At 40.0% G+C, this 13,869-nt stretch overlaps 2 protein-coding genes and 1 long non-coding RNA gene across 3 annotated transcripts; all 3 read right to left on the bottom strand.

Moving 5' to 3' along the window:
• Positions 1-530: 530 nt before the first annotated feature.
• On the bottom strand, positions 531-2,695 carry fadd (Fas (tnfrsf6)-associated via death domain). Its single transcript, XM_080843383.1, has 2 exons — positions 2,222-2,695; positions 531-1,031 (listed from the first exon to the last, which is right to left on the bottom strand). The coding sequence occupies exons 1-2, from the start codon at positions 2,517-2,519 to the stop codon at positions 754-756; spliced, it is 576 nt and encodes a 191-aa protein (XP_080699509.1). The 5' UTR covers positions 2,520-2,695; the 3' UTR covers positions 531-753.
• A 2,981-nt stretch (positions 2,696-5,676) lies between these two features.
• On the bottom strand, positions 5,677-9,803 carry lto1 (LTO1 maturation factor of ABCE1; the record flags this gene model as incomplete). Its single annotated transcript, XM_080843979.1, has 5 exons — positions 5,677-6,081; positions 6,458-6,575; positions 6,667-6,737; positions 7,952-8,057; positions 9,751-9,803. 5 exons carry the CDS (start codon positions 9,801-9,803, stop codon positions 6,010-6,012), a joined length of 420 nt encoding a protein of 139 aa, XP_080700105.1. The 3' UTR covers positions 5,677-6,009.
• A 1,544-nt stretch (positions 9,804-11,347) lies between these two features.
• Positions 11,348-12,448, bottom strand: LOC308369097. Its single transcript, XR_013968744.1, has 3 exons — positions 12,356-12,448; positions 11,954-12,039; positions 11,348-11,534 (listed from the first exon to the last, which is right to left on the bottom strand). It is a non-coding gene; the product is annotated as an uncharacterized lncRNA (long non-coding RNA).
• Between the last annotated feature and the right edge of the window lie 1,421 nt (positions 12,449-13,869).

Genomic DNA, 13,869 nt, shown 5'->3' with positions numbered 1-13,869 from the left:
GCTGTTGATCTTTAAAAGGGTCACATGAAAATAGGATGATTCCATGCATGTAGAGTAGTGAGTGAAAATGTTTTTGTTGTTCTAGCACCACCTAGTGGCCTTATGGGTGTATTTGTTGGATACCAAGCTGCCAATTAAGGAGCCCCTCTCACTTTGGACCAGATCCATTTATGATAAGAAACTGATTAGAGAAAAGTATTCCATCATTGTGATTTAATGACAGAGCTAAACTCCTGTTCATAGCGAGCCATGAGAAATCCCCTGTACTGCCCCTGACTAAACCAGGACACATATGACTGTTTGTTGCCCACAGTTGGCATACCGGTATATAACCAACACACTGTAAAGGTAATTTATCATGCTTTTGTGTATTGTTGTTATATTTGGACCATTTCATCCTATACCTATAACAATATCGGCATGTGTGCACGCCAAATACAGACAAATGTTCATTGACAATATCACAAATAGAAAGATAAATGTTCAGTGACAATCACAAATAGACAGGTTTACAACAACATTCAGACCGATCATAAGTGGGAAGGGAATATATTTATAAAGCAGCACTGAGGATATTCCCACACTGAAACATGAGCTAAATAGTGACGGGAGCAATAATAAATATTCACTTTAATCAATATTCAGCAATTCAATCATAATAGTAGTATGTTAATTGATATGATCAAATGGAATACAGCCATAGCCTCACAATCCAGCAAATGTTGTGACTCCAGAGAAAAACGTGTCTAGCAGTTAAAATCCGTGGTTCTCCATCTCCTTCTCGACTAGATCAGCTGTGTAATTTAGCTTGCAAAGGCGAAGCGCTTCTATCAGTTCATCTGCTTTGACATCCTCGTTGCGCATCTTCTTCCACACAGTGATGACCTCCATAACTTGCTCACCAAGGTCAAAAGGGTGTTTCTCCTTGATCTGGTCAAGTTTCGGGTCATTCAGTCCCAGCTTCCTGCCATATTTTTTCCAGTCTTTCCCAAGGTTCTCAACAATGACTTCGACGGCTATTTTCACTTTTTCTGGATGAAGTTGAAAAGAGAAAATGTGTTGTTTATTATAAAAGGTAACAAAATATTCTAATCTGTCTGTGTGTATGCCGCCAGTCAAAGACCAGCATTGATGTGTTTCATCACAGTGCAGTCATATTATTTAGTTTACAACCTTAAAAAACAACTCTCACATTTAAGGGTGCAGTTACACTTTAAAGATTAGTCTCAGAAAAACAAGTAATTTGCAAGTAGAACTAGGCTATCGCCATTTCACTGTAGACTAGTTCCAATGTTACTTAGTGTGTGTAGGCTGTTCCTTTCTAAATGCGCTGAATGGCTTAAGTTATTTTTGGGGGGTGGTTCTATGCAAATGTATTTAGTCTTAGAGCCAACTAAGTTAAAAACACAACAGCTCGCCATTGGTCTGGCACACATTGCATGTGACATGGATCTAAAATTATAAACAGCCTAATTTCTAATAATGAAAGGGTAAACCTTGTAATAACAAATATTGGGGAGTAGTTTAACTACATTTTGAAGTAGCTTGCTGGTCGTTCAACTACATTCATATTGTATGTATAGTGATTCAAGTAGGCTGGTTAAATAACTTTTTTGCCATTTTTTTTTTTGTGTAATAAAATACAGACTTTGGGCCACAATAGGAAAATAATGTTTTACCATTTTTATTTTACCATTGCTTCTCTACTGTGTACTCTCCCTGCCCCTTTATACTTTCATCCTGACTGCTGTGAAGGCATGCCCTGGGAATGGATATGTCAAGCAGCAGCCACCACACCCTTGGCCTGGGTGTAGTGTGCATGTGCAATATGGCAATGAATTTGTAAATCTAAACTTAAATAAAGTAAGTGTCAACAAGTACTGATTACTTCTATTTAGTAACTTTCCCATGAATAGTGGGGTATTTTATTTTCATTGGTTTATGTATGACTTTTTGCATTGAACTCAATTGAATGGCATTTCTCGCTGTCACTGTTCTGTAATATATATAATAATTTCGTATCACATGTACAATTTGATACATTTGTACAAAGTAGTTTTAACTACTTTTTCGAAGTAGACGTAGTTAACCAAACTAAATGTCTCCCAATAAGTAATGAATAGCTTTTCCAAGCTATGGTTTAACGTTAGCTTCCCAAGGACTGTTAATAAGGAGTGAGTATGAGTATGGACGATAGTGTTATCGAATAAACCAGACAAACCTTGTTCCCTTGTTCCTTTTTCGTCTGTTGTAGCGTACTTGGGTAGTTCATTTAGTTTGGCTGCAAGATCATCTCGCTTAATCTGGCACAAAATGCTGTGGAGAACCTCAGTTTTGTCGGGTCCTAGTTTGTCCACTTCCTTGAGATACTGAAAAAGCTCTATGCCACTCTTTACTCCCTCCAGTTTCTTCTTCCCGATATGTCCAGTACACAAGAACTTTAGACTCGACAAGTTGTCATCCTTAAGCTCGTCGGAGATGTTTAGCAATATAGCTTTAAATGCACCTTCCGCGTCCATTCTGTTCGAATTAGATTGTGTAGACTAAGTCACAGTCACACAACAACAGAATAGCCCGAAGTCCTTATAGGTCTATACATTAAAAGCCGGTCAGTCAAGTTAGCTGCTGTCCTCACTTTCTTATATTAGCTAAATTTCTGACCCTGTTGAAGTTTTTCGAGGGATACGCTCTTCCTTTAGCCATCTGGCTTCGCTACCATTTTCACTTTCGAGTGTCAACTCTGTGCATTGACGTTCAGCTGTTTCATTGGAGCAAACGCGGATACTGATATGCCCTCACAGCCTATAGGCTATGATTAGGTAGGTTTGTGTATCGAATTGTAGCCCATGCGGGAAGCGTATAGAGCACAGCAGACTCAACAACTATGATACTCAACTGAAGTGTCCATGGATGTCACACAGCTAACTCGTTTTACAATTCTCAAGAATCCGCATGAATAAAACAAATCACCATATATCAACCTTAGTCTGTTATCTTAACTTGACCTACCTCATAGTCAGTGAGTCATTCGAGTCAATTACAGCATCCCCTATGGACAACATATAACATGTAGCCTATGCATCCAAAGAATGTAGCCAAGTAGATGCAAACCTAATTTCAAAACTACTGGAAATATCGAAAGCTTCCAAGATGCATGCACCCTTAACATATTCATATCGAGAGTAAAGCCATTCCTCTTTAGTGCATCCTAAATAATTGCGTCGGGCCAGCCAGCCAGCCAGCCAGCCTGCCAGCATAACTAAACATGTCTAAACACATATCAAATCCGCCAAATCAATACAACTGGGCTACAGACAGCGTTTTTTGTTTTCCTTCTGAACTCAGCCTTTAGATAAACAAAAGGTTATTTTCCTTTCATTTCGTCATAGTTTTGCGAGGCAGGCTTTTCCAAACTGACAGTGCTTAAACCAAAGTGAAGGTAAGAGCCACCAGAATGTTGATGGGTTGTTCAGGGAGAGATACTCAGCATCATTCCTCCAGTGTGGGAGGATTTCAGGGGAAGAACCTACAGTATTCCAGCGAAGAGCCGTTATGCCAAACTTGAGCATGACCTGGGCTGCAGACCAAGGGAGGGATTGTATGCCCACCACCTCCCAAGCTGGACTGTGCATGGGATGGACCAGCATACACGGAGGAAAGAGATGGCAAGGTGACCTACCGGATCCAAAGGAGGCTGGATGGACAATGTGTAGCTGTTCACCAGGATCAGGTGGCGTCCTACCGAGGAGAGTACAGGCCATTTGGCCATGGAAGTCCGTGTCGTGCCCTGAGGTGAGTTGTCACACATATCCCCATCAGGGCTCCTTCAGTTAATGAAGGACACTATGTGAATAGGAAGTCTTTCCATAGCATTAATGTGCAGGTAAAGTGACTACTGTCTCAATAACAAAGACTATACATCACAATATACTGCCACTAATATCGTTCATTCTCTGCTTTCTCAAGACCATATGTGATGCAGCACACATAATCACTAATGTGGAGGCCAAGTGTCCCAGCTCTGTGCGTGACTCACAAATGTATCATGAGTGTACCCTGAGCAACAGATTTGCACATAGGAAGTAAAGCTTTGTAAAAATAGGCCTGCCATTCCCTTGTTTCCCTCTTTTAACACCCTCAACATGTATCCACTGTAAAACTACAGGAGAGTTTGATGGCCACGTGCTTGGCGACAGAGGGTGTCCATGCCAGCGCTCTCTGTCCCCGGGGCCCCAACAGGGGTTCAATGTGGCCCACTGCAAGACTAGAGCCCAGGTTGAGATTACCATAGGCATTCTCAAAGCCTGGTTCCGGTGTCTAAGTAATTTCAGGGTAACCCTAGAGAGGGCATGCAACATCATTGTGGCATGTGTTCTCCATAATATTGCCACAATCAGAGAGAAACCCTGCTGTACAAATGAACGATGAGGAAGTCTGGATACAAAAGCAATACAAGACATGAGTAAGCATCACCCCCATTCACATTTCAATCATCATTTATTTCCTGCAAATACAAATTCCATTCATATTTTTATATTGTTCCAATATTTAACATGATTCACCTGTGACCATGTACCCACCTCTAACCGGCATCCGCCACTTCAAGTTCACCCTTTCCATCCGTTTCTGATTTGTATTTCCTTTATTAGATGCATTTTGTAGAACGCCTTCAAGGCCAGCACCTCTGCAGTAGTTCCCAGTCTGATGGCTCTGTGTGCACACAGGGAGCCAGTGGAGGCTAATGTACTGATGAGTGACATCTGCCTTTTTTTGACTGTGACGAACATCTGCTAAGGTTTGACCACATATTTTTTGTAGGTCTGCAAAAGTAGATCCAATAGTTAAGGCAAGAGCTGACCAGGGACTGCACTATCATTCTGTTGTTGGATGGTACAGATGCCATGGACGCAAAGAATCTTAACTGATCATGAATCCTGTATTGCCTAGTTCTTGTCGAGACGAGAGAAGTGGCAGTTCAGGCAGAGCAGCTGCACTGGGGACAGCGGCCAAGAGGAGACCAAACTGGACAGACCCCTGATGCCCCTCCTGGCATGAGATTGGTACTTTAACAGCTGAATTAGGTCCCACAGTCTCAACACATCTCTCTCTTCTCATGATCAGGTGGACAACTTCATTACACAGATACACTGACGAACCTCTACAAGACTCTAGGTGTCCTGATGTAACCACTTCTGTAGCTAACATTACCTCATATTTCAAGATTAATTGTTCATGGGTTTCATATGTGAAAGACTTCAGTCTCTGTAATGGTTGGGCAAGCTGCTGAAGGTAGAGAGGTGGGTTTTAACGTGGGGACTTAGGGTGGGGATGGAGCAGGTGGTTTGGTTGCTAAGCCTCTCTGCATCAACAAAGCCCTCTTAGAGTGGGTTGGCTATTGATGCCTTAGCATGGGTCTCCTTGATGGATGGCTGAGGGTTGCCCATGTGACTGAACACTGCTATAGTTTGCTACAAGACTCCAGCCTCAGCGTTATGGGTGGCCATTTCCCACAATGCACCTCAGCTCTGTGCAGGGAATTGCGGACATATTCCTCTCTGCAGTATTTACTTTTTGTGCTGTAAAGTGAGGAGCTTATACAAAGTGATGACTATGAAAAACTTTTCTGGCACAATTAGTCATAGTCATGGCAGAATGAATGACAATGGCAAGACGATGTAAAAAAGTATTAAAGTTTATTATCAAAGACATTTCCTTGTCTCAATCATTTTAGTCTGTGGATACCTGGCTTCTACTAGAAGTCGGATTTTGGGATCAGTCCTTTGAAGGTTGCAGAATGTGTCAAAATGACTACCTGTTGTGTAGATGTTGTTTTCTTTACCAACACAGATCATAGTTTTGCCAAAATGACAGAGAAGGTTATTAAGGCTTAAGTCATCAGATGTTGTTGTTTTGTAAACGTCCAAAACAGATGCTACGACAGTCCTCCTCTGGTCCTCTTGGTTTACTGCTGCACTCCAGCTTTCCAGTTATGGTGTTTCTACCTCACATTTAGAATGACAGCTGTCCGGGGCTATTGACATAACCATTGAAGTCTGTAGAGATGTGTAGTAAAGAGCAAACCTGAGGAAAACCAAATGAACCATATTTTAGCTACATCCATAATAACAGAACAGTTACTTACATGTAATGTTAAATGCTATCAACCCATCAGTAATACATTTAAATTATTATCTAATAGCCTTTAGTCATTGTCTTGCACAATCACAACAGGTTAAGCTATTGAGAAAGTAATCAAGTAAACTTTCCAATGGGACTGTATGCAGCCCCAAGAGCAGTAAACTGCTGTGACTGGGGATGAAAAGAAATGCCAAAATAAACTTCTGTCCCAGAAAGCATACTTTGTGACATCTGTACAGGAGAATGACCATAAATGTTACACAATTACCACGTTTATGAGGGAGAAAAATGAGAGAAAGAAATAGATATTTTTTCACACCTGTCTAAATTTGGCCCGAATCTGCTTCATATTTTCTTCAAGGTTCTGATTCTGTGCATCCTCAAGTGGGAATGTTTCGATCATCCCAGTAAGTGCTTCCAATATCTTCAGTGGTTTCCTATCAAGAAGTACAATGTAAGGTGAGGGGGGACATACTGGGCAGAGAAAGCAAGTAGAACATATTTTCAAATATTTGATGGCCCATTCACCTTGCTTTGGAATCAATATTCATTTGAAGAAGGTATGTCCATGTCAATGAAAAACCTCTGTAGAAAGACACCTGAAAAGGAAAAAGGGTTTAAAAAAAAACCTCTGGTGTTCATACAGTCCAGGAGCTGTACATGGGATCGAGTGATAAACAATTCCAGCCAATCAAAACAAAACAACATAGTGGTAGAGGTAACACAAGTTTTTGAGAATTAATATTCACATTCTCACATTTCTCATTTCACAACATATCACCTGGAAACCTCTTCAGCAAGAAGTAAAAGCAGTGCACTATAAAACTCCCCTACACGCCACAAATTGTAGTGTACAAATGATGTATAATGAAACAGAGCCTGTCTTTCTCCAGTGCATTACAATTCATTGTAAGGTGAATGAACTGAAGGTGACCAGACATACCTAAGTTGTAAGGTACATGTAAGTCCCTGGTTGGATATGCCTAAATGATGCCTGACAATTTAAAATGTTGACGTTATGGAATGAAGTGTCCAAAATCTCTCTCTTGTTTTAAACATCTGATTCCCCTTCATAGTGAAATCAGTAGATTTTTCTAGATAGTGAGTAAGCAAGTGAGTGAGTGAGTGGTTAGGTGCGTGGGCCAGGGAGTGGACATTTTGGAACTATAAAACTGTATATCCACTCTATGTACGGCTCCCCCCTTTTCTTTCTATTACTCTGTCCATCGACTCCCACTCTCAAGTTCAATATTCTCCCTTCCATCTTTTTTCCTCCTTTCTTCAACGTCTATCTTCCATTCTATCTATCGATCATTTTAACCATCTCCTTTCTCTCCATGCCCTTTTTTTTCTTTCCCACTTTCACTCATTCTCTCTCTCTCTCTAGAGCCTCCTTCCACTCTTTCCATCTATCTATCCATCCCCCATATAATGGTAGCCAGCAGGTACAGTGCTGTGCAGTGATTGAACCTCACTCCCTGACACCTTAAAAGATGTGCTAGAAACACACGTTAGCACCCATAGGTTTTAGTCTCCTTGCAAGCAAGCCCACCTCCCATGCCTAAGGTTATAAGTTCAAGTCTGGTGCGGGACTGTGCTAGTCACCACAATAGGTAATAGTAGAGGCGCTTGTATCTAGGGGCACATATTGGAGGAAGGGGATGAATCACAAAATTGAAATATCCTTTCACACCATCTATGGCACACAGCAGGGGGAAATTGACGGTAGATGACATGACAATAAAAGCACATTAATGAGGTGACAAAAGAGCACATTAAGACGTTCATCAAGTATGGCTAATAAGAAACTTGCCTCGGCTGACAGTTTGCCTCCATGAATCCTGCCATGGTTTCGACCCTCATGCCATCCCTGTCGCTTGCCTTCTTCAAAACCTTCATGATAGCCATGAACGTGATACCTAGTAGAGACAAAAACATATCAAACTATGTCTTTACAGAGGTATGGACACCATGGCATCATACACCATTTAATGAAAGGAGAGGATGTGTTGCCTGCACGGGTGGGTTAAAATGCAATGTTAACCCATTTGGATCGAATTTCTCATCATTAACATCCCTGCCAATGTTATTTATGAAAGAATCAGACGTAGGCTATAACCTTGTTGGTGTCATCCTTGTCTCACAGAGATTTGTAGTTTGCGATGCCCAAAGTCATTGACCTGTCCTGTCTAAGGCTAGCATCCAAATAAATGAATCTCATGCCAATAAGCCTAGGAAGTTTGTAACCTTGAAAACCAGTTAGTTTGTAATAAATTAAACTGTCCGATGTGTATTAAGAATGTCACCAACATTTTATTAGATTACACATACTCCACATTCAAACGCTTAGAAAACAATGTGTATGGGCTGAATGTGAGAGCAGTTTTTCAGTATTTTTTGTTATTCTTTGGTTATGTTAGCGTTCATGTCTGATGTCACAATACATAAAGTCAAAGACATATGTCTATGCATAAAGCTATGTAGAGTCATATTTGTATAAAATATTGTGATATTACTCTCCATCTCAATTTTTTTTCTCTGGCTTCTGTCATCTTTCCCAGTTCCATATCCTTCAGCTTGTCAACAAATACGTGTACGCATTCCTTTAGGTCAGGGGTCTCGAGGTGCAATTTGTATTTTTGACAGTGGTGTACAAGTAAGCTACACTCCGCAACTTTAGGGGGAGCTCAGTAGCAAAAAGTACCTTTATGGGACTTTAAGTTTAATAGGAAACCGCGGGGTGTGAGGTAGGCTAAGAGTTGTCTCTAACCATGGATAATCTCCTGTTGCCTGAGGCAAGTGACACGATGTGGTCCATTCTTTTTCTGCTTTAGCATATTGGTAGCAACATCTTTTTTTTTTATGAGACAAGACAAAAGATTTCCGCCGATTTGGCCAAAACCCGTTCATTTTTCCAAAAGGATGTTTACTTTGGAACCAGGAAGTGTTAACATGCTTACACCAAAAACTACAAACTTCCGGTCGACTCCTATATTCTATAGTTTTGAAATGTAAGAAATCCATGGATCTGATATATGATTTCTGCAAAAGTGGCGCTAAATACCTTTATTGCTTTATTGAGGCTGAAGATTTAAAATGTGAATAAAACACGCTGAACTGACTTAACGTGACCTGCAAAGCCGATCTGAATGTATCTCAACAATGATTCATGAAATGAACGCTATGATTAATTAAGGCAGTTATCCTATCATAAGGAGGGAAAAGGAATCTGAACGGTAGCCTATTAACTGTAAACAACAAGGAACACAGGGATTCTCGTGTCGGCAACGTAACACTATTAAAACAGCTTGTCGGATGTCAACGTCTGAAGTCATATGGCACCACAATACGTTCCAGTAAAGCCTTGCGTGCAGACGTTATTTGAATCAAATTACCATGTCAAATAGCATATTTTGGGGGGTCTATGTAGTTTTGGGCTCTATGTGGCTGCCACAAACATTTCAGTTACATCCACTTGCATCTGTGGGCGTGAACCTCTATGAAATCATCTAATTCGCACGTTCCAATGGATTGTGTTGGGCTACGTTAAAATACATTCGGGGAATGTTATTAGAGCAGTCTGAAGAACAACAGAATGAATATATGTCCTACCGGTCATCAGCCATAAAAATATTGTCAAACAAATCATCTTCAACACAAGCCATCTTGTGTTTCGTGAAGAGTTGTTCGGTGAACGTAACTGCGTGTGGTAGCCAGCTACACGAACCTTTAAATATGGCCTCTTTTCTTTTTCAAAATAAAAGTCAGAACTTGTAAAATGAATACCGATGAAAAATCACACTCATTTCATAGACGTTCTGTGCCCCCAAAAACACTTAAGGTGAAAGTTGAAAAATACATGTTAAGCTGGGAATAAACCTGTAATGTCTTTTTAATATAAAGAGAGTTTTTAGAGTTGTTCAGCTGAAAAAAGGTTACTCGTGTCTGTAATATGACAAATAGAAAGTTTTGCCTAAAGACATTTTTTTTTAACTTCATTGCACTTGCTTGGCTGAGAAAACAACAAAATGTGCACCCTTTATATGAAGGTGAATTGTCATAAGTATAGGTGGTGGGCTGGACCCCCGAATTGTGCATTTAATACTTACCGTCCAGCTGTGAAGCCCATTTTTTAAGGATGGATTCATAAAAATACACCAAACTGTATTTGCTTTGTTTCCACCTTCGTTTCGTGCACATTTGGCGAACATATCGTTGTAAAGTCTCTGTTTTTTGATCGGGCGAATTTTCAGGGCAACTATTTGAGACCGTGCGTTTCAATGAGAACAAGACATAAGCAACATCGGGTGTCGCTGTCTGGAGGGGAGATTGCAACTGGAGTGACATATTTTAGATAAGGCACATTATATATAATGTGTAATACATTATTACTGAATGTTAAAACACCATTTTCTCTACTTTAAGTCTTGGAGTAGGTGATGTTGCCTCATCTTTGCGTTTCCAATCATTTTCTATGGTTAAAAAGTCAATGACTTTCTTAATGTATGATAATGCAAATTAAGTTCCCATTTAATAAATAAATTCATTTTGTCAAGTGAGTAGTACAATTTTCAAATATAAGTTGGTCAAAGTTCCTGCAGTGTGCCCATTCATGGCTGAACCTGCAACCCTGCAAAGATGGGGAAGTGGCCAGAAATGCCCTAGAGGCTTTAAATCTGGAATAAGACCAGGAATTGCCAGCTAATATGGCAATAGGATACCACCGCAAATGCTACATGCTGTTCACCAATAAAGCACACATTGAAAGAGCACAAAAGGGAAAGAAAAGGCAGCCAAGGACAGTGAAGGTTTGTACTCAGAGTATGATTTCCTTTTCGCCTGTATTATATGAGGTCTGTGTACCCAACAGTGTTTGAGCAAGTAACTCAAGACATTGACATGACAGAGAAATGGTGTAGATGAAACTCCTTAATTTCTGAGACATTAAGGTCCATGGCCTCCACACTGACACCTGCTTGAACCTCTTCTTAGCAATCTTCAGTGATTGTGTGAAATATTTAAGGCCAAACGCCCTTGACAGGCTGGTGCCACATAACCTTAATAGAAGTGACCCCTGAATAAAGCAAGGCACGGACAGTGATGACTGTAATTGGATTTTATTCAGATAATTTCCAAGATACAATAAATGAACATTATTAAAAAGAAACAGTATCTCGAAACCAATGTCTTACAAAGGGAACATGCAGTATTCCTTCCTTGTGTGACGTTGATTCGCAAGTAAATAAAAGAACAGTCCACTGGCTATATGACAATAAGTCAAATTAAGCCAGGTTAACAAGATGTGGCTTTTCATGGCCACAGGTCCACTGGCTCTGCTTGATCACCTCAGGGTGGAGGTTTCTGGATTTCCCCACTCAGCTGCAATGTTTTTGTTCCTGAACGTAAAGGACTTCGTTAAAATATACTATAATATAGCAGGGGATTACAACAGGGGTGAGGAACAATTCATTTTAAATGTCATTTCAATTTTTTTTATAAAGCCCCAAGGGCCGTACTATGGATACAAAAGGATTTTCCCACAGCACTTTAGGCCTGTATTTAACGTGGTCACCTTTACAACAGACCCCACCTTCACTAGATCCCCTGAAAATAACTTCGTTGTATTGCAACTGCAATTTCAAACATTGCTTTACAAACCATGTCATATTACATGTGAAACTGCATCACAGTAAATGCATTATGTTGGCATGAGTTTGTTGTCTACATGTTGTCTGTGTTGCCATGTGGTTTACTCCCAGCTGGTTGCCTCATATGCATGAAAAAAAATAAACAATTAAAATATGAAATAGCCTACCGAGAGGAAGTGGCATATATTGCACCAGTCAGATGGACGAGGGATCTGATGGATGTCATGTGGGGTCTTGTAGCCTAAGATGCTACCTGTAGAGATATTATTAGACATAAGTTAGTTCACAGAAGTGCTACGCAGTTGTCAATGTTTAAATTGTCTGACTGTTGTAATTAAGCTCGTCGTTTGGACTAACGGGAGGAGAGACTTTGTCGGAGAAAATTGTTCAGTAGACGCCTATGGCCATGTTCATATGAGGAGAGGGGATCTCGCTTCACGTCTATTGTAATCAATGTTTCACACCCTATACTGACGAAATTAACAACATGTAGCCTTAAACAGGTTTCATTTATGACAAGAAAAATAGTCATGTGTTGAAATATCCACTCGAAGTTAAACAATTCTTACCTCAAAGCTGTATCTCAGCTATTTTCCAGCGTCAGATGAAGTCGATGTGCATTTCCTGGTGTGACGATGCGTCACCGAGAAACGCAATTGGTTGAAATACCCAATCCGCGGTTTTGATTGGACGTCACGCCGGAAAACTTTGATGATATTTTTGAGAACTTATTCGTAAAATACTATTAAATGTGCAACTTCCCGCGTTGGAAACAAACGGCTATATGTTTCTTATTATCTGGTTCAGCTTCCTTCAAAAAATTAGCTTCACAGCTGCAGGGTAACTATCAACTCGAGAACTAAGCAAGATAGACGGTCTCAGCCCACTGACTAGTAGGACACTTGTGGGCCAACATAATGAGGCCTTTGTAGGTAGGCTAACAGGCCATGGTCGTAATAATGGCCTACTGAATACATTCAAATTGCGTGGCTGGGAAAAAACGAATTAGGCCCCATTGATATTTGGAAGAAATGAATCCTAATAACATTGCCTTATAGAAAATAAATAGAAAACAAAACCTGAGTCGTCTTTGTGGGCAACAGGGCATCTAAAGTCTCAACTGAGTAATAAACAACAGGCTTACAATAATCGCCTACGGATGAACTTCAATTCGTATGGATGAGAAGACAACAAATTGTGCCCCCTTGATATCAGGGTGAAATGAAATCCTCATAACATGGCTCTTTAGAAAATACATAGATAATGAGAACTGAATCGCCTTTGTAGGTAGCCTACCAGGCCAACCGAGCAATGTGATATCATGGCAGAATGTATCTTATGTATCGTAAGAAAAAACATTAGAAATTCATACTACATTTTTCTGACCAGGTTAAGTCAGTGCCGCCTGTGGAAACGTGATTGGAACTCGAGACTTATTTTAACAAACAAATGATGAAACAATCATAGAAATGTGTCGATTTGGAAATTACAAATAAAGCCAGCTGAGAATCCAAACAGTCTTGAGTTTTGGCAAAGAGTGGGTTAGAGAACTCCTTGCTAAGCTTTCGTTTTGGTCTCCGCACGGTGAAATCCTGCCCAACCTTTCAACTGAGAAAGAAATTGACATTGACAAGCAGTGTGCATCCTATAGCACTTTAATTAAAATAATTGTAAGCCTCTTGAAAATGGTTGAGAAAATGAATCCTTTCATAGTCATTTATTTTGTGTTATGTCCGTATATACCCAGATAAGGTTTAGGCCAATAAGTCTCTGCTCAGACTAAATAGCCTAATTTGTTGCCTGTACACATAATTTTAGAACAGAAAATTTAAGTTAAAATAACAACTTCATTACAAATTTACGTTCCCTTCAATAAACCTGCAACTACATTATGTTATTCATTACAAATGTATAGGCTAAATTGGATTGCATAGACCTCCTCTGTCATGGGTTAATATGCTTGAAAGGCTCCTTTCAAGGGGGAAAAGAGCAGACCTCCAGCCTTAATGAAGAAGCACTAAGTTCCCATTTGACAATACTGAACATTTGAATTTGTTTTAAATAATGTTATTTAGCTATAATA

The sequence above is a fragment of the Sprattus sprattus genome (assembly GCF_963457725.1).
Source record: "Sprattus sprattus genome assembly, chromosome: 8".
Lineage (NCBI taxonomy): Eukaryota > Metazoa > Chordata > Actinopteri > Clupeiformes > Clupeidae > Sprattus > Sprattus sprattus.
Note: the sequence above shows the minus strand (reverse complement) of the source record. Positions and strands in the feature narration are given on the sequence as shown.

Coding starts and splice junctions, on each gene's coding strand:
- fadd (XM_080843383.1), bottom strand. CDS start 2,519: ATGGACGCGGAAGGTGCATTTAAAGCTATATTGCTAAACATCTCCGAC. Junction 1,032..2,221: donor AAAAGGAACAAGGGAACAAG/GTTTGTCTGGTT, acceptor AACTTCATCCAG/AAAAAGTGAAAATAGCCGTC.